The 19,960-nt window shown below is 40.6% G+C and overlaps 1 protein-coding gene across 1 annotated transcript in view; it reads right to left on the bottom strand.

Moving 5' to 3' along the window:
* Positions 1-19,960, bottom strand: part of LOC135221116 (WASH complex subunit 5-like) — a 62,819-nt gene that overhangs the window by 38,771 nt on the left and 4,088 nt on the right. Inside the window, 7 exon segments of the mRNA XM_064258931.1 lie at positions 199-421; positions 835-913; positions 915-943; positions 1,873-2,115; positions 2,824-3,069; positions 10,874-10,946; positions 18,468-18,688. Of these exon segments, the coding sequence (XP_064115001.1) occupies positions 199-421; positions 835-913; positions 915-943; positions 1,873-2,115; positions 2,824-3,069; positions 10,874-10,946; positions 18,468-18,688 (1,114 nt within the window).

Genomic DNA, 19,960 nt, shown 5'->3' with positions numbered 1-19,960 from the left:
TTAAGAGTATTTATAAGAGAAAAATAATGAGGCAAGAACATCAAAGGCAAAAAAATAGCATACTATAGTTAACTAAAATTATAACAACAATAATAATCACAACATTTAAATTTTTCTCTTGCATTTAATGCATCTTAAAATAGTGTCAATCTTTAAATACAAAATGCAGCTACTCACAAGAGAGCACCTGTGACATACCTTTCACTTCTTTTAGTGCTTGTATTAGTTGAATAATTTTCCTTCCCGCAGTGCTCGGTTCTTCCAAGCCAAGTCCCATTATCTGCTCTCCTGTGTCCTTGAACCACTTGTTTAGACGATCATTTTTGGCAACTCTTGCAAGAGGTCGGCTACCTGCAAACACCTCTGCTAGCTCCAAAACATGGTCATTAGCATCTTTCCTGTATTTGTCCCATCTCTCTGCCTGTGAATGATGAAAAAGTAAAATAAGGAATCAATTAGATTTTCTATTATATCACTTTAGTACAGGCAGTCCCCGGTTATCAGGGGACTCGGTTATCAGGGAACACGGTTATTGGTGGACTCTGTTATTGGTGATCAGGTTTTATGGCGTTTGCCTAGCCCAATAAAATCCACGATTTATGGTGTCATAACGGGCTGAGTTCCGGTTATCGGCGCCAATATTGGTGCCATAAGTGCCATTAATTGCAGAGTTTTGGTTGATGGCGGTTTTCACTTATCGGCACATCTCCGGGAATGGAACCCCCGCCAATAACCATGGACTGCCTGTATACGTATTGCTACATGCTGCACTTCTCTCTTAATTTTCCATACCAGAAATTCAACCAACATATGCTGCTATACAGTTAGACTTACCTTTTCTTCAACAAGTTTCTTGTATGTTTGATTAAGATCATTTTCCAAATTGCTGTATTCAACAACAGATGGAATCAGACATTGAAGAATACTGCATATCACTCACAGCCTACAAAGTAAAACAATATCATTGAGTTAGAATCAAATGTTTGTCAATAGTGAAATTTTCTTTTAATGAATTTAGTTTATGGCATCAACTGAACTCGAATAGTAATTATTCATGTGAACTTCCCCTATACTGCAATGCACTTTCATAAGCTAGATTCTATTAGGGTAAACCAATCAAATTAGTATATAAATTTTTACAATTAATCTTACTATGATTACATAAAAAACTGCCAACATACAAAAACACCTGCTTCTAGGTTACTCGTAAACATGGTCTGAACAGACCTGTCATATGCAGTTTTGTTTGTCTGTTTTGCATAGAAGTCTTTCAAGAGGTTCTGTTTCAATTCTTTAGTTCTGCTTTCCTTTGTTGATTTCACCATTTTGTAGGGAATTATGTGATGCATGACTAGAAAAAGCTTAAGTAGACTCCTGTTTCCTTTTTTAATAATAATAATAATAATAATAATAATAATAATAATAACAATAATAATAATAATAATAATAATAATAATAATAATAATAATAATATAATAATAATAATAATAATAATATCCTTTATTTCAGATCAGGGCCATACATGGAATATATAACATACAAAATACAGACAGTAAAGAGGGACTTGAGGATCTTGGATGATTTTGTGTGAGCAAATGCCTAACAATAAGCAATGGGCAGGCACGAAAAGTGTTATTTTGTTTAAAAAAATGCATTTCTCTTATTACCAAGAACTAAAAACTATTATCGTAACTTAAACCTTACGCCATGATTGACATACCCTTCAAAATACTTTTTACTAAACATACCTTCAAAACATTCAACACCTCAAGATAACATACAACTATTATAAAAATCATTAGATTTTGTTCTATGCTTACTATATTTCTTACCTAAACTAAGAAAGACATCTGAAAACCAAAATCCACTTACCTGCTCTCTAATAGTTTTACATCGTTTATTGCCCTCTCCACCAGTTTTACCAAGAGAGGCTGCGTGAAGAATCACCCAACGCAACGTTACATTACACTCTCGAAGCAAATTTAAAATCCTGTTGCTGTGATCCAGCACTCTACTTTCACTCATGGACCCCTCACTCAACAACTGGTCTGTTCGCTTCACTAAGTTGATAACTTTTGCACCAACCTTTGATGCCTGTTCTCTAATATTTGCAGCCTGCAAATGGGAGAGATTGAATGAAGTCTATAACTTGATTTTTTACTAAACCTGTATTAAAATTATTACAGGTCTCCTATCAATGGCAAATAAGAAGACAAGCAGATGAGTCTGCATTCAAATCCATTCCAAGTTACTTCAGTAATACCAAATCTTTATCTTGCATTAAACAACACAACACTAAGAGTTATTTTGGCTTACATACTGAATTATTTTGAGCATAGTTCATGTTTTGTAAATGGAAGGCACTGCTGTGAACCATCCAATTACTTTACTTTAGTACTACTCAAAAAGAACTTCTTTTGGGGACAGAGATACCCCTTACACAACTGAACCATATTCAATCAAAGAGGAGGGGAAAGGGACCTCCACATAAATCAATTACTTGAGTCTTGAAGAATTCACTTATGAATCATAATACAATTCAAGAGTTCGTAAGTCTTTACTTTTGTATTTTACATAGTAATATAGTTCACTATATAATTGTGGATTTTTATTACACAATTTCTCTTTATACTTTTAAGTTACTTATTCTTAATAATACATTTTTGTACTTATCAAACAAACAAATGAACATCAGCTTTCGACATAGTACTTTCATTTGTTATGCATGACTCTCAATAAGACTTAGAATCACTGATATCAGAAAAACAAATCTTTCCCACACAGAGAAATCACAACAGAAGGAAATATTCTAAGCAATCTTACCTCTAAGGTGTTGTTCAGTGCTTGTTTAGCGGCTTTGTAAGGTTCCCATGCATCAATCAGGTTAACTGTCATCCCCATGTAGTAACTGATCACCCAGTTATCAGGAAAGTACTTATCTACAATCTCCCTCATTTTGGCTGTCTGGGAATGTAGCACTGATGGAGTGAAGTAAAGACATACGTACAGCATAGCAGCCTGATTAGCCAATGCTGCAGAGCGATGTTCTGGTGATGGATATGCTTGGACCTAGAAAAAAGATGTGTAACTTAACCAACTTAATGAAAAGGCACACTGCCAACTTTAAATGCTACACTTCACTGAACAGATGGGAAAATGTTATTGTTATAATACAATTAAGTTTGTTCATACTTACCTGGCAGATTAATATATATAGCTGTATTTTCTGACGTCCGACAGAATTTCAAAACTCGCGGCACACGTAGTGGGCGGCCAGGTGGTAGTACCCATTCCCGCCGCTGGGAGGCGGATATCAGGAACCATTCCCATTTCTATTCATATTTTATTCATGACCCTTGTCTCCTGAGGGGAGGAGGGTGGGCACTCTAATTATATATATCTGCCAGGTAAGTATGAACAAACTTAATTGTATTATAACAATAACATTTTGTTCATGAAACTTACCTGTCAGATATATATATAGCTGAATCCCACCTTCGGATGGTGGGTAGAGACAGAATAGGATTTTTAGGAAACCTAAATTAAGTAAAAGATTTACTTCTTGGTTCCTTACCTGATAGCAAAGTAGACTCTGTGATTACTGTCACTTAAGCCTGCTTCTGCTTTTATCAGAGTTGCCAGCCAGGTGTAGACCTGTAGTGCTGGTGCACTCTGGATGCTCTGTCAACGGGGACGTGACCTCAATGTGACAAGACCATCTAGCCAAACATATGGCAGTAACACAGCAACCGACCACCACCTGACCAACTAACCAAAAAAATAACCCCCTGACAGTTAAACTAAAGAATGGGAGACTTCCACAGAAGATCTCACCATCAACCAAAAACACAATAAAAAACTAACCTAAACTAAGCTAAGGGATAGGGAGAGCTACCTTCAGCCCCAAAACTGTGTCTGCCGAAATGTAAGGCCCAAAGAACTACAGTTCTCGTAAATCGTTCTCACATCCGGAGATAATGTGAGGCGAATACGGATTGCTCCTCCAAAAGGTGCTATCAAGGATATCTTTGATAGACATATTCCTTTGGAAGGCAATAGAAGTAGCTACGGCTCTGACTTCGTGAGCTTTCACTTTAAAGAGGCTCAAATCAGTCTTCTGACAAGATGAATGAGCCTCTTTAATGACGTCCCTCAAGAAGAAAGCCACAGCATTCTTCGACAATGGCAAATCTGGTCTCTTCACCGAGCACCAGAGATTACCTGAGGGACCTCTTATCTCTTTAGTTCTATTAACATAGAACTTGAGAGCCCTGACAGGGCACAGGGCTCTCTCTGGTTCTTGACCCACGAGACCCGACATACCTTTGATTTCAAAGCTCCTCGGCCAAGGATTAGACGGGTTCTCGTTTTTTGCCAAGAAAGACGGGCTCAACGAGCAGACAGCGTTGTCCCCCTTGAAGCCCACTAGGCTACTGAACGCTTGGATTTCACTAACTCTCTTCGCCGTCGCCAGAGAAGCTAGGAAAAGCGCTTTCCTCGTCAAGTCCCTTAGAGAAGCTTCATGGAGAGGCTCAAAGGGACTTAGCATTAGATGTTTCAAAACCACATCGAGATTCCATGAGGGTGGTCTTGCCTGTGGAATCTTGGAGGTTTCGAACGACCTTAAGAGATCGTGTAGATCCTTATTGTCGGAGAGGTCCAGTCCTCTGTGGCGAAAAAAAGGCAGACAACATACTCCTATAACCTTTAATTGTAGGAACTGCCAATTTCTGCACATTTCTTAAATAGAGCAAGAAATCTGCTATCTGGTTCACAGAGGTCGTGGAAGAGGAAATTCCTTCCTTTTTGCACCATGCCCTGAAGGAGGCCCACTTAGACTGGTAGACAGCTCTTGAAGAGGCTCTTCGAGCATTAGCGATTGCTCTCGCAGCTGCCTTTGAAAATCCTCTCGCTCTGGCCAACTTTTCGATAGTCTGAACGCAGTCAGAGCCAGAGCGGAGAGGTTTTGGTGATACCTTTTGAAGTGAGGCTGTCTGAGTAGATCTCTCCTCCAGGGCAACGTTCTTGGGAAGTCCACAAGGAAAAGTCATGACCTCTGTGAACCACTCTCTTGCTGGCCACATTGGGGCAAATCAGAGTCAACCTTGTCCCTTCTGAAGCTGCGAACTTCCTCATGACCTCCCTCATGTTCTTGAATGGGGGAAAGGCGTAAAGATCTAGGTCTGTCCAGTTCCAGAGCAACGCGTCCACCGCAATTGCCCCTGGATCCAGAACCGGGGAGCAATACAGAGGAAGCCTCTTCGTCCTCGACGTAGCGAACAGGTCGATTAGAGGAGTCCCCACAATCTCCATAATTGTTGACAGACTTCCTGGTGCAAGGTCCATTCTGTTGGCAGAATCTGATTTCGTCGACTGAGAAGGTCCGCCCTGACATTCTGAACCCCTGCCACGAATCTCGTCAGGATCTTGATGTGGGCCTTGCGTCTGCCCATAGCAGAACTTCCCTCGCAAGGAGAAAAAGGGATCTGGAGTGAGTTCCTCCCTGATTCTTTAGATATGCAAGGGCTGTGGTACTGTCTGAGTTGACTTGAACGACCTTGCCTGACAGTTGTCTTCGAAGAACTGCAGCGACAGGAATATCGCTGCCAGTTCCTTTACATTGATGTGCCAGGCTACCTGTTCCCCTCTCCAGGAGCCTGACACTTCCTCCCCCTAGTGTTGCTCCCAACCGGAAATGGAAGCGTCTGAGAACAACACTAGGTCGGGGCTCAGAAGATTTAGGGAGAAGCCCTCTCGCAACTTCTGAGGGTCGAGCCACCATCTCAAGTGGTCTTTTACTTTGTTTGAGATCCTTAGGATCGCATTCAGGTCCTGTTTCGACTTCCATTCTTCCGTAAGGAAAAATTGAAGAGGCCTGAGGTGCAGTCTTCCCAGCGAGACAAACTTTTCCAGCGAGGAAATGGTACCCAGCAGACTCATCCACTCCCTCGCCGAACAAGCTTCTCTCCTAGGAAGGCTGCGACTTTCTCTAAACCCAGCTGCTGACGTTCCTGGGATGGAAACGCCCGAAAAGCCACTGAATCCATCTGAATCCCCAGATACATGATGGACTGTGTCGGGGTCAGATGCGACTTTTCGGAGTTTGACCAAAAGACCCAGAGATTTTGCTAGGGCTAAACGTCAACTGAAGGTCCTTCAGACATTTTCGTCTCGACGACGCTCTGATCAGCCAATCGTCGAGGTAGAGGGATATCCTGATCCCTGAAGAATGGAGCCACTTCGCTACATTCCTCATTATCATTGTAAAAACCATCGGGGTGGGCCGTGCTGAGACCGAACAAAGGGCTCTGAATTGCCAAACCCTGTTGTCTAAGACGAATCTCAGGTACTTCCTTGAAAGAGGGTGGACGGGGACGTGAAAGTATGCGCCTGCAGGTCCAGAGACACCATCCAGTCGCCAGGTCTCAAGGCTCCTAGCACCGACTGAGGCGTCTCCATTTTGAACTTGTTCTTCTCCACAAAAAGATTGAGCCTGCTCACATCCAGGACTGGGCGCCAACCCGACGACTGCTTCGGTACCAGGAAAATCCTGTTGTAGAAGCCCGGTGACCCCAGGTCCAAGACTTGCTCCACCGCTCTTGTTTTTTCGACCATCTGGTCTAAAGATCAAAAAGGATACTTTTTCTTCTCTCCCTGATAAGACGGAGAGAGGTCTCTGGGAGTTGATGTTAAAGGAGGAGGATGTAAAAAGGGGATCTTGTACCCCTGCTCTACGATCTTGAGAGTCAAGGATCCGCCCCTCTCTGCCTCCATGCCTCCGCAAAGAACTTCACCGCCTGGCCCCGACTGGCGTCTGAAGGACAAGATCTTCATTTGGTGGATTTCGGTTTAAATGAAGCTCTTCCTCTCGAAAAACCTCTCCCTCGAGGAGCTGCTCTCAAGGGGGTGTCCCCGCGAAAGGGTTTGACTTTCTTCGGGGGTTTACCGAATGAAGATGTGGAAGGAACTGCTGGGCGTCTTGAAGACTGTACCAAGAGGTCCTGGGTCGCCTTCTCCTGCAAACTCGTTGCAAGATCCTTTACCATAGCCTGGGGGAAGAGATGGTCCGAAAGAGGCGCAAAGAGCAATTCCGCTTTCTGAGCGGGAGAAACCGACTCGCGGTAAATTACATAAAAGAGCTCTTTTCTTAGGAAAGCCGTTCCAAAATGAGAAACTAGCTCTTCCGAACCATCCCTGACGGCCTTGTCCATACACGACAACACGCTGGACAGCTCCCCCAGACTGAGAGAATCAGGACTTCTAGACTGAAGGTCCAAAACTCCCAAGCACCAGTCTAAGAAATTAAAGACACTCAAAGTGCGCAGCAGTCCCTTCAAGTGGTGGTCTGTCTCCACAGGAGTCCAGGACACCTTAGCAGACGATAAGAGGGACCTCCTCTGAGCGTCCACTAAACTGGAGAAGTCCCCAAGAGCGGACGAAGGAACCTTTACTCCCACGTCCTCCTTGGTTTCATACCAAATTCCTCCTTTCCCGGAGAGTCTAGAGGGAGGAAGGGCGAAAGTGGTCTTGCCCTGGTCCTTCCTTCGAGACATAAAATCTTGTAGCTTCTTGAAAGCCCTCTTGGTCGAAAGCGACGTCTTCATTTCGACGAACTCAGGGGTCTTAACAGACTTAGAAGACGAAAGTTGAGAGGGAGGAGACCTAGGGGCTGCCGGCTGAAACTTATCCCCGAAGGATGAACGTAACAGCCGCACAAGAACCTTATAGTCCGAGACAGCTGAAGCTACAGGAGGTTCTTCTTCGACTGAACTCCCTTGGACATACTAATTTCCCCTTCCCTCCCCCCTAAGAGGAACTGGAGAACGTCCATCCGGAGAGGGCGTACGTCCAGCAGTCTTAGGCCTGAACAAAGACTTCCGTTGATTGGAAGTCCCCGCTTCAGGTACGGAATCGCCCTTAAATGACGATCCTTTGGAGGACGGACATCCTGCGAACGTAGCGCGTCCTTTGAAGCAACGGGAACTGTCTTACCAGACACGTCCCTACGAGAGGAAGCGCGAGCTTCCTGACGAGAGGCGCCAAAAGCGTCCTGCTTAGCCAAGCAAGCGTCCTGCTGAGCGTCCTCAAAAGCGTCCTGCCTCGTCCGAAAAGCGTCCCTGCTTCGAACGGCGGGCGTCCTGCCGAGCGTCCTGCCGAGAGCGCAAAGCGTCCTGCCGAGAGCGCAAAGCGTCCTGCTTCGAACGGCGAGCGTCCTGCCGAGCGTCCTCAAAGCGCCCTGCCGAGAGCGCAAAGCGTCCTGCTTCGAACGACGAGCGTCCTGCCGAGCGTCCTCCACAGCGTGAGCGAAAGATCTACTCGGAGAACGAGAACGGTGACGATCCGGAGGTGGAGAGAGAGACGAACGAGACGAGAGAGAATGAGACTGCTTCGTCCTCTTGACGGGCAGCCTAACGTCCTTTCTCCGCTTAGGCTCGACTGCTGCTGGGCGAGTCCTTTGAGCCATGAGAGACGTAATCTGGTCCTGAAGGGACACAAGGATATCCTTCGTAGGTCACGAAGGAGCAGAAGAAGGGGCAGGACTGACCCGGCGAGAAGGCGAGGGGCGAGGGGACGCCTCCTTCCTTCTAGCAGGTACAGCTACCTGCATCTCAGGTGAACACGCCTGTGCGCGGAAACCAACGTCCTCGTCGGTTGAGACTCTACCTCTCTTCTGAGAAGGAAAAGCGTCATATGCGTCCTCTGACGAAAGTGGTGACATAGGACGTGAAGCGTCCTCAACACGAAAAGTCCTTTTCAACGGATGCGAGTCTCTCCGAGCGCTCCACCCTTGCGCGGGGAGGACGCTTCGGAGGACGAAAAGCAATCCTTCAGGACTCGCGCTCGTGCGCGCTCCTTGGCAACCTGGGACTTAGCAACAAGGCCTGCTGAAGGGACGCCAGATCGGTGGGGAAGCCCCCCGTAACCCTCTTAACGGCGTTTCGACATACCCACTCCCTGAGTCCTGGGAGTCCGATAGAGATCTAGGCCTAGAGGCATTACGGGGCCGATCTGACGCCCCTCCACAACACTACGGGCAACTAATCACAAACTTTCACAGGGCCAGTTTCTAAGGCCACACTTTCGATTCAAGAGCGCGAATAAACTCAAGAATCAGAGAAAGGGTGTTACCTTCTCCAGACACAGCAGCTAGGGCCCGAAGGCAACAAAACAGGATTAGGTTGAACAAAATCTACCGGTGTTAGAGGAGGAGAAATGTTACATTCCTTACCTTTTGTAGAACTGCTCTTGGAGGAAGACCTCCTGACTCTATCGCGCTCCAATTTACGTCGATAGGTCTCATACATCTTCCATTTATCATCTGACAAATCCTTGCATTCATTGCACCGATCATCAACCAAGCAAACATGCCCCCTGCATTCCATACAAACTGTGTGAGGATCAACTGAAGGTTTAAGAAGCCTCACCTTACATTCACTCCTCACACACACTCTGAAACTCCCTGTACTTGATCCCGACATCATGTACACAGAAAAGCCAATCCAAAATAAAAAACCAATCCACTATTACGCGTGCCAATCCAACAATCCAGAAGTCGATACCAAAGTCAATCCAGATAATTTAAAGCGAGATAAATCAAAAATCCTAGACGGAGGTACTGCAAACAGTTGTTTCCAGCACCGGCGACAGAAAAAATATGAATAGAAAATGGGAATGGTTCCTGATATCTGCCTCCCAGCGGCGGGAATGGGTACTACCACCTGGCCGCCCACTACGTGTGCCGCGAGTTTTGAAATTCTGTCGGACGTCAGAAAATACAGCTATATATATATCTGACAGGTAAGTTTCATGAACAAAATAAAGTTTACAGATAAATATACCATGAAAAATACAAAAGTATGAAGTAAATTATGCTAACTATTAAGTAAAGCTTCATACTAACAACTACATATGCAATTTGTAAAACAATATCCTAACTCCTCTAATCCTTCTCCAAAGAGAGATTCTTTTGAGACAAAGTTGAGGGCATGAAATGAAACTGCTCCTCTTGAACCTATTGGTTGTCTGTGCCTGTATATGGTTCCTGTAATTGAATGCTAAAACTATCTCCTGTTATCAGTAAAAGGCTTTGTAAGGTCTAAACTTTTTCTGTGCTTCATTTATAAGAGCAGTTAAAATACACTGTAGCTCTAATGATGGGACTGTTCCAGTAAATGTTCCTCTGATCCAGGTTTTGACAACTCAAGTGAGCTTAAAGAAAGTTTGACTTTGGTTGACAACGCTGGATCCACATCACAGAAATACTAAAACATGGGAGAAACCTGGAGTGACATTGGTCAATATGGAAATTAAGTTCAGAGACTGGTTCTTGCTTTGGTCTTAATCACTCAGGCTGAAAGCTGACCTCTTCTGGATACTATTGAGGAGACTTGGACATGGCACTGGTTTGCCCGGACCTGAAAGCTGGTGTGACATTTATCTCACACTGGACCTGGTACTGCAAGTAGTGGTAGTGCTTGTAACTTGACTTTATCCAGTGCCAACAGCAACTACAGTACTCATCCAGAACTGATCTGACCCACGTGTTGTTCATCTTTATTAACTGATAGGCAATGCCATTTAGGGGGAAATGTATACCTGCATATGAAAATTTGGGGATATCATGCTTCAATGGGCTGTTCAAAAGCCTGTAGCAATGAACTATATTTGTAATAATAACAATAGCTCATTATTATTCATTTTCAAAAAAGAATGCTCATGAAAAATTGGGTATGAATTTTCTTTGTTTTGCAACAGTGCATGAAGCTCATGAAAACAGTTATAAACAAAATCTAGAAAAAACTGATAAACTGTAATACTGGACTAAACATTCTAGAGTACGTATTCATTGCTACAAACAGAACTGAATACTTGCCTGATGATATATATCATCTGATCTCAAATGGCCTATCACTAGACTCAGGTAATTGTTGGGCAGTGGAACTCTCCTGAAACAAAGAGAAAACCTATTTAAAAGAATATCATACACAAATGTTTATAAGGCAGTCCCCGGGTTAAGGCGCTTTTCAATTATATCCATCAGAAATTATTTCCAGGGTTACGATACATGTTCCAGGATTACGCCGCCCTACACACTGATCTGACAGAAAGAAATATGACACCAAAAATGCAAAATAATCAATATTTGAAGTTTTTTTGATGAAAAATGCAATAAGAATGCAGTTTAGGTACATAGTTTTTAATGCACCCAAAGCATTAAAAGCAAGGTTTTCTTAGGATTTTTGACGATGTTCCGGCTTATGACAATTTTCAGCTTACAATGCATCTCAAGAACGGAACCCCCGTCGTAACCAGGGGACTGCCTGTATATCCATTGCAACTTCCTATCACATGGTTCTGCATTAGCAAATCACTATCCACTGCAAATCATATCAAAGACACTGAAATCAAACAAAATCAAAGGACAAGGGGCAACAGTGGTTGAACTTGGACTGGAAATGATTCAACATGGAAAATAATGAGTCATCTGTCATTCTCTTAAAACATATTAGTCCTCAATTTAAGAGAGAGTTTATTTCCAAAGACCTTCTGTCAGCTATAAGTAAAAAGAATGCAGATTCAAATCCCTTATATATATATATATATATATATATATATATATATATATATATATATATATATATATATATATATATATATATATATATATATATATTATGACGGAACGTCACACTTATTTGTAATAATTATTTGTAACTATGAAATTATCGGGTGTTTAATGTTCAACGCCATCTATTATCAGTTATGTTAACTATTCTACATTATCCTTGGTTTCTTTTCCTTAACTTAGTCATACAGATGTTTGCATTCCTTAGTTTTCGTTACACTTGTTATTTGTATTTTTTCTTTAGAGAACTATTCAGTGCAGTGTTGAAATCATCTTTTTCTTTTGCTTATCATTATTAGTGTTTTTTGTGGTATTACGTGTGAAAATAATTATATTGGAATTTAAGTTTTTTTTTAGTTAAGTATTAAATTATCGATAGTCTTTAGCGTTTAATTAAGATCCTGCTGGATTGGAGAAGTAATTAAAAGTGGTTAAAATAGAGGTGAAAATAAATAATACGTGAAGCAGACAAAAAGAATATTTTTGTTGGTGGTGATATTTTAAATTTATGAGGGATAATTGAGTGATTACAGACCAGCAACAGTCCCCACAGCCACCGGTTGCCTGACCTAGACCACCGGTCAAAGATTCACTCAAGTCCCGTCATAAGTGGGGGCCTGACCGGGATTGATATAGTCTTTTTGTTTGTGACTATTTAAAGTGCAAATAAGTAATAGTTATTTGTATTGACGGTTTTCTTTGTTATTTTCTTAACAATCCAATCCAGCATTTCGTATCTTCACACGTACGCTGAATGGTTCTCTCACTCAAAATCGGTATCTGTAAAATAAAGGATAGACCAGTAATTAAATATTAATTGGTTGGGTTCTGTGCTATGTAGCCCTTCTACTCCCGCCTTATTTTACGAGCCAAAATCAAGGTTCTCTTCTGCCATAAACTACTACTTACATGCATATTGTGCTAATCTAGATATCATGTTTGTGCGCTATCGTGAGACCTTCGATCACTAATTGATCTCGGCCTTTATGTTGGCCATCCAATTTCAGTTAATCTATTTTCAGACTATGTATTCTATTTGCGGTCTCTTTAAAATTGTCTTGATAAATTGTTGTAAAATTCATTGAGTTATATCTTGGTGTCAAATGTCTATATTTAAATTAATGGCATAACCTAGTGTGAATATAATACCTTGATATAATATCGCTCTATTAACAATAGTTGGGGTAATCCGTCAGAATGTCGTTTAATTTGGAGAAATTTATGAACGATATAAAAGGGGAAATTTTGAGTTTACGTTATGCCAAGAAACAGGAATTATTGTCTGTAGCCCAGAGATGTGGTCTTGAGGTCGATCCAAAACATGTGAAAGCTGTTATTATTATGGTAAAATCCTGCAATTCTTAATAGATAGGGAATCATCGAAGATGATGATGAGGACGTCGATGAATTGCGATCCCTTACTGGAGCATATGCCACCCCTGGAATAGATCCAAATATTGAAAAGTTTGGCGTCTTCAAATACATTTGCAACAAGAACAAACAGAAAACTGCTGCACTAGAACTTCAAAAGCAACAGGTAGAACTTCAAAGCATCAGGAATTATTGGCGTTGGATATGAACACAAGTAAAAGTGGCTGAACTAGAGATACAAAAGAACAGAAAGTCGGCAAATATACAGATTAAGCTGAAAACTGATGGAGAGATACCCAGTCAGTTCGACATACCTCAAAGCTAAAAAGCTACTTCCGGATTTTGATGAAAAGGACCCAGAGGTATTCTTTACAACGTTCGAAGACACTGCTAAAACCTTGAAGTGGCCTCAGGAGCAATGGGTAATGGTTGTCAGAAATCAGTTCAAAGGTAAGGCAGCATATGTAATCTCTCAGATGGTTAAAGTAAAGGAGTATGATGTGATTAAAAAGGCAGTTTTAGATGCTTATGCCATCACAGCTGAAGGTTACGGCAACAGTTCCGCCACTCTTACAAAACGCCTTCACAAACTTTTGTTGAATTTTGTAATGACAAAGTTAGGAAATAAATTTACAAAGTGGTTGCAAAAGACAGGTGTTTTAGATTTTGAATCCTTACAAAATCTTATCTTAATGGAAGAGTTTATTAGGAAATTACCAAGTAACATTGCTACCTTCATTCTCGAAAAGGGAGAAACCAATTTGTTGAAAGCAGCCAGTTTAGCTGATGATTATTATTTTTGTGATCCATAAAACATAAATAACCATTTAACAAATCTATTCCTTCATCATCCACAGCATATTGTTCCTATTGTAAAGCAGGGAAGGGCATCCCCATAGAGAACTGTCCTAATCCTTCGTGCAAGAAGTCTGATGTTGGAAAGAATTCTCCGAACCCTAATAGGAAGATAATAAGAAACATTTCATGTTGCTGCTCAAGAATTAGATGAGGACGTCTTCAAACCTTTCAACTTTGTAGGCACCGTCAATTGGTATTCCAGTGACTTGCTTACGGGATACAGGATCCTCCCCCAAACTGTGGTATCTGCCCTCACAGGACTTCAAACTGAGACATGAGTATGTTACCGTTTCTGACCTCAGTACCACCAAATCCATGCCTTTGGCAGAGGTGAATTTACAGTGTCCTTACTATCAAGGTAATGTTTTAATTGCAGTTTCACGAGATCCTTTGCCTTGTTCATCTATCCAGCTTTAATTGGTAATGATCTTGCAGGGGCCATTGTAATCCAGTAGTATCTGATCCTGATATTCTTATAGAAAATGAGTCCAATAAAATTAAATAATGCTGTTATTCAAATGCATCAATTAAACCAATTGTTATAGATAATGGCAATAGAGTAGAGAAAGACATTAGACCTTATAAATATGACCAAATCAAACTTCAAGGACTTGCAGAATAAAGATCCTGTCCTTAAGGCTCTTTGGAAGAAAGTTTGCAGACCCAGATGATAATCCCAAAACTCCTTACTTTTATCTAGATAAAGATTTGCTTTTTCGACATTTTAGGTCCTCCAAAGCACCAGCAACCACAACATGGTTTGACTGTCATCAACTTGTTGTGCCACTCTCTCTAGTTTCACAAGCTCTTCTGAATTAGCCCACTCTCATGTGAACACCTTTGGAGTCAACAAGACTTACTCTACCTTGGCTGACGACTTCTTCTGGCCTTGGATGAAGAAGGACATTCAACAGTTTATTAAGCATGTCTCATTGCCAGACTACAGGCAAACCCAATGAGAGACTTCCACCAGCTCCTCTTCAGCCCATATCCGTACCAAAGTTTCCATTTGAGAGGATTATCAGATTGTGTTGGCCCAATGCCTAGGACTAAGCAAGGTAATGAGGTATTTACTTACTGTTCTTTGCCCAACAACTAGATCCCATAGCAGTGGCCAATAAAGAATATAAAGCTAAAACTATAATTGGTCAACTTGTCAAAATTTCACAACCTATGGATTTCCAAAGACATTGCAATGTGATAGAGGCACAAACTTCACTAGTAAGATTTTTCAACAAGCTATGAGAGAATTCAATATTCATACATATATGCTTCTGCTTATCATCCCCAAAGTAACGGGTGCACTAGAAAGGGTTCACCAAACTATTAAAAATCTACTTCGGAAGTACATGCAGGAAACTTCAGAACATGGGATGGGAAAGACATTGATCTTCTGATGTATATTATACGAAGTGTACCACAAGAGTCCATTGGAGTGTCCCTTTCGAATTAATGTTCGGAAGAAAGCCCGTACCACTCTCAGTATGGTGAAGGAAAATCTAATTCACAACAAGGAAGAGGAGATTACAAACATTTTTGTCATATCTACAGGACTTAAAAGATAAAATTGTATCACTTCATGTATTTGCTAATACTAATCTTTTGCATTCCCAGGAGAAGATGTCCCCCGCTTATATGATAAAAACAAAGGCAAAGCTTCGTGTTTTTTCAGCCAGGAGATGAGGTGCTTGTCTATCATCCATATACCCGGTTTCCCCTTTTACGTGAAAAATTTATGGGACCTTACAAAGTGCTTCAAAGAATTTCTAAGGTAAACTATGTCTCTCACTCCTGATCGTAGACGATCAAGCAACTAGTGCATGTGAATTTGTTGAAGGCATATCAAGCACCTACTCAAATGGTAAGTAATCTCTCATTTCTTCTGAGGCGAAAATACTACCACTAGAGGAAACTTCACAGAATTGCTCCTAGATCTCCTGAAGTGATCAAACTAATTAACTGGAAAGACAACACCAACAGTCAGATTCTAAAATCCTTGCCCCGTTATTTTACAGGAATACCATCTCCTCAGAGAAAATTACTATCTCAATTGCTCTCAGGTTTTCATGATGTATGTTCTGACAACTTGCAGGGAAGTCAAACCATTGAAAAAACAAACATGACATCGTCATCGAGTCAGGTGTTACTCCCATACGCCAGACGTACTACCGTATGGTGGGCAAGAAGTTGGACTCGTTGAAACAAGAGGTACAGTATTTACTAGATAATGACCTTGCAGAACCAAGCACTTCACCATGGGCTTCACCCTGTCTCCTAGTACCTAAACCAATAATAATCAACTAACGACTCTGTACTGATTATCGTAAGAAATTAAATAAGGTACCGTAAAAGATTCATTCCCATTACCTAGAATCAATGATATCCTGATAGCATTGGTAATAAGAAAATTCTTACACGGATAGACTTAATGAAAGGCTATTACCAAGTACCTCTAACTCATTCAGCTAAAGAAATCTCATCATTTATAACTCCATTTGGGTTATTCTCTTATAAGGTCATGCCATTTGTTTAACTAATGCGCCTGCCACCTTTCAAAAGGATGATGTCAGAGGTAATAAGAAATATGAAAGACACTTAGTATATATGGATGATGTGGTGGTAGCTGTGACGACTGGACGAACACCTGCAGATCCCTCGAAGAACTCTTCCATCGCTTCAGATCTTCAAGGTTAACAGTTAATTTGGCCAAGAGTGCCTTTGGGAGAGCTAAGGTAACTTATCTAGGGCATACCATCGGGGAGGTGGAAGTATAATGCCCAAAGACGCCAACATTGCAAGTATACTTTGATTATCCAATTCCAACAAACAAGAAAGAGTTAAAATCATTTCTAGGAATGACTTCATACTATTCTCGCTTTATTAAGAACTACTCTGAAATCACAGCTGCTTTATATAATTTAACATCTCCAAAGATCTCTTTTTATTTGGGAAGAAAAGCATCAACAGCTCTTTAATAATCTTAAAAGAGATTTATATCTAAACCTATTCTTAAAGCCCCAAACTTCAATCAAGATTTTTTGTTACTCCAGGTAGATGCAAGCAATTCGGGATACGGTGCAGTACTACTACAGATGTCATCAGCTTGCAAATCTGGAGATGAGCCACCACTGGGACTACTTGTTTCCAGTATCTTATTTCTCAGGCTCATTCAAAGGTTCACAATTAGATGGGCAACCATAGAAAAGGAGCTTTTTGCCATCATAGCTGCTCTTCGTCACTTTGCTCCATATTTAGAATGCAACCACAAGGTCATCGTCTATACAGATCATCGACCTTTAACCTTCCTGGATAGATCTCGACTACTGAACGACAAATTGTTACGCTGGTCGTACTATCTAACAAGATATAATCTTGAGCTCCGAGCGATCCCAGGACATCAAAACAAAATTGCAGACGCATTATCCAGACTTCCCGCTGTCCCTCATCCCAGCCATCCCTAAGTAGGATGCTCTTTGGGGGGAGGATCTATGACGGAACGTCACACTTATTTGTAATAATTATTTGTAACTATGAAATTATGGGTCGGGTGTTTAATGTTCAACGCCATCTATTATCAGTTATGTTAACTATTCTACATTATCCTTGGTTTCTTTTCCTTAACTTAGTCATACAGATGTTTGCATTCCTTAGTTTTTCGTTACACTTGTTATTTGTATTTTTCTTTAGAGAACTATTCAGTGCAGTGTTGAAATCATCTTTTTCTTTTGCTTATCATTATTAGTGTTTTTGTGGTATTACGTGTGAAAGTAATTATATTGGAATTTTAAGTTTTTTTAGTTAAGTATTAAATTATCGATAGTCTTTAGCGTTTAATTAAGATCCTGCTGGATTGGAGAAGTGATTAAAAGTGGTTAAAATAGAGGTGAAAATAAATAATACGTGAAGCAGACAAAAAGAATATTTTTGTTGGTGGTGATATTTTAAATTTGAGGGATAATTGAGTGATTACAGACCAGCAACATCCCCACACCTAGCCACCAGGTAAGATTCACTCAAGTCCCGTCATAATATATATATATAAAATATAAATCCTTATTGCACTATTATGGATACGTACTTAAATACACACACATAACCTACACACATCCGCTTATATGTATAGTGCAAATTATACATCATTCTCAGATGATTTATACTTTGGTATTTATGCTAACAAACATAATAAGAACATAATACAAATGTTATAATATTGTTGTTTCAAGAATAATGGCAAAAAAGCTATGCTAACAGGTGGTCACACAAGACAAGAGAAGTGCTCTTCTGTTCAGAAACTGTGGATCCTGGTGGAAAATATTCAGCACTACTCTAGCTCTTTGTCTGTCTGTTGCACAGAGGACTGCACTGTCTGGGACATTTGAAGAACACAGCATAGGCTATAATATGAGTTATGAGTTTGTGGTGATACAAAAATTTTATAAGTAAATGCTCTCATAAAATCTATCTTTGAAATTATGCCACACAAGAGAAGGCTTTAAATTTTTCAGGAGCCACAAAACTTAACCATATTAATATTTACATATACACTATGTGATTATAAAGTACTGTTAAGATTCTAATAATCTGGAAAACCAGTAAAGCTACTGGAACTTACTTGAAATACTCCTCCGGATAATTTGCAGGTCTTCGCGTTCCAGGAACATTAGAGTAACCTGTAGATCGAAGAAGCTTGCAAACATCGTCGATATTTGTGTCACTGGTAGCTTTCTGGCCAGCATGGCGGTGATGAGCCACAATAATTCTTTCACGAACTAAACCCAGGAAAACCGAGTCAACTACTAATAACATGATCCCATACAAATATAGGGCTTCACACTGAAAATAGGTGAAATTTAATATTACATCGCATTACCAGTGCATTTTTCTATTAACAAAGAACTAGCCAACATTTATACATGGAACAAAGTATGAGAAATAAGGTTAAACCAGAACAAAAATTAGCAAGTCTAGGACACTGGATCCTGCCCCCTCCCCCCTCCCCCCAAACCCCTAAACCACAGATCTTTCACCTACAGTTTCTTTAACAACAAACAAATAATTTAAAATTCTAGGTATTACTCTCCAGCTGCATAGAGAATTTGGAGACCTGTCTAACTTCAGTTCCTGTTTCTTTTTTTTCTTCCCAGTTTTGAATGTCGTTCCCATATTTGGTCTTCAGCAGCTGACTCACACTTTAAACTGTTGGACTAAAACTTGAGTTCTATTAAATTTCTTATCCCTAATTTTGATAGACTCTGACACCATTGTCCAGTCAGCTCACAGTGAATGCTGTATAAGACATTTGATAATTCTAAACAGTCTTTGGATTCAAGAATTCCCAGACTAAACCACACATCACATAGTACAAGTAGATATGCAGTTACTATATAATTCTAATTTATGCCTTTTCTTCTGAGAGGTTTGATACCACAGTTAACTACAAGTTTTATTTCTGTTAGGACCAATTCATAGAATGATCTTCCTATTCCTAGAGTTGATTGACAAAATCAAGAAGAAAGTATCACTCATTGATGTTACAATACCATGGGACACCAGAGTGCATAGATGAGAAAGAAAGCGAAAAAAACTGATAAGCATTAAGATCTGAAAATAGAAATAAGGATATGGGATATGCCAGTGGATGTTGTACCCATAATCATAGGAACACTAAGCATGATCCCAAGATCCCTGAAAAGGAATTTGAAAAAACTAGAAGCTGAAGAAGCTCCAGGATTCATGTGGAAGAGTGTGCTACTACAAACACCACACATAATGAGAAAAGTGATAGACTCCTAGGGAGGCAGGATAAAACTCACAACCCCACGCTATAAAACCACCCAGTTGAATTGGATGACTATGATAGACCAAAAGAAAAAAAATAATCAATAGAAATAACAATAAAATATAGTAAAAATACTATGCCAAAATGGTACAGAGGCTTGTAAGTGAAAGAGCACATTCTTGACAAGAGAACTGGATACAGTGTGCATAATCATTCCTTTTATAACAATGTCAACGGATACTTTGCAAAAACTAAAGAATCTCCAAACAAGAAATAAGATTCCTAAACTAAAATGAGAAAACAAACTGTTTCAGCAATGCCTATGC

The sequence above is a fragment of the Macrobrachium nipponense genome, chromosome 2 (assembly GCF_015104395.2).
Source record: "Macrobrachium nipponense isolate FS-2020 chromosome 2, ASM1510439v2, whole genome shotgun sequence".
Taxonomy (NCBI): Eukaryota; Metazoa; Arthropoda; class Malacostraca; order Decapoda; family Palaemonidae; genus Macrobrachium; species Macrobrachium nipponense.
This window is presented reverse-complemented; position numbering and strand designations above follow the sequence as displayed.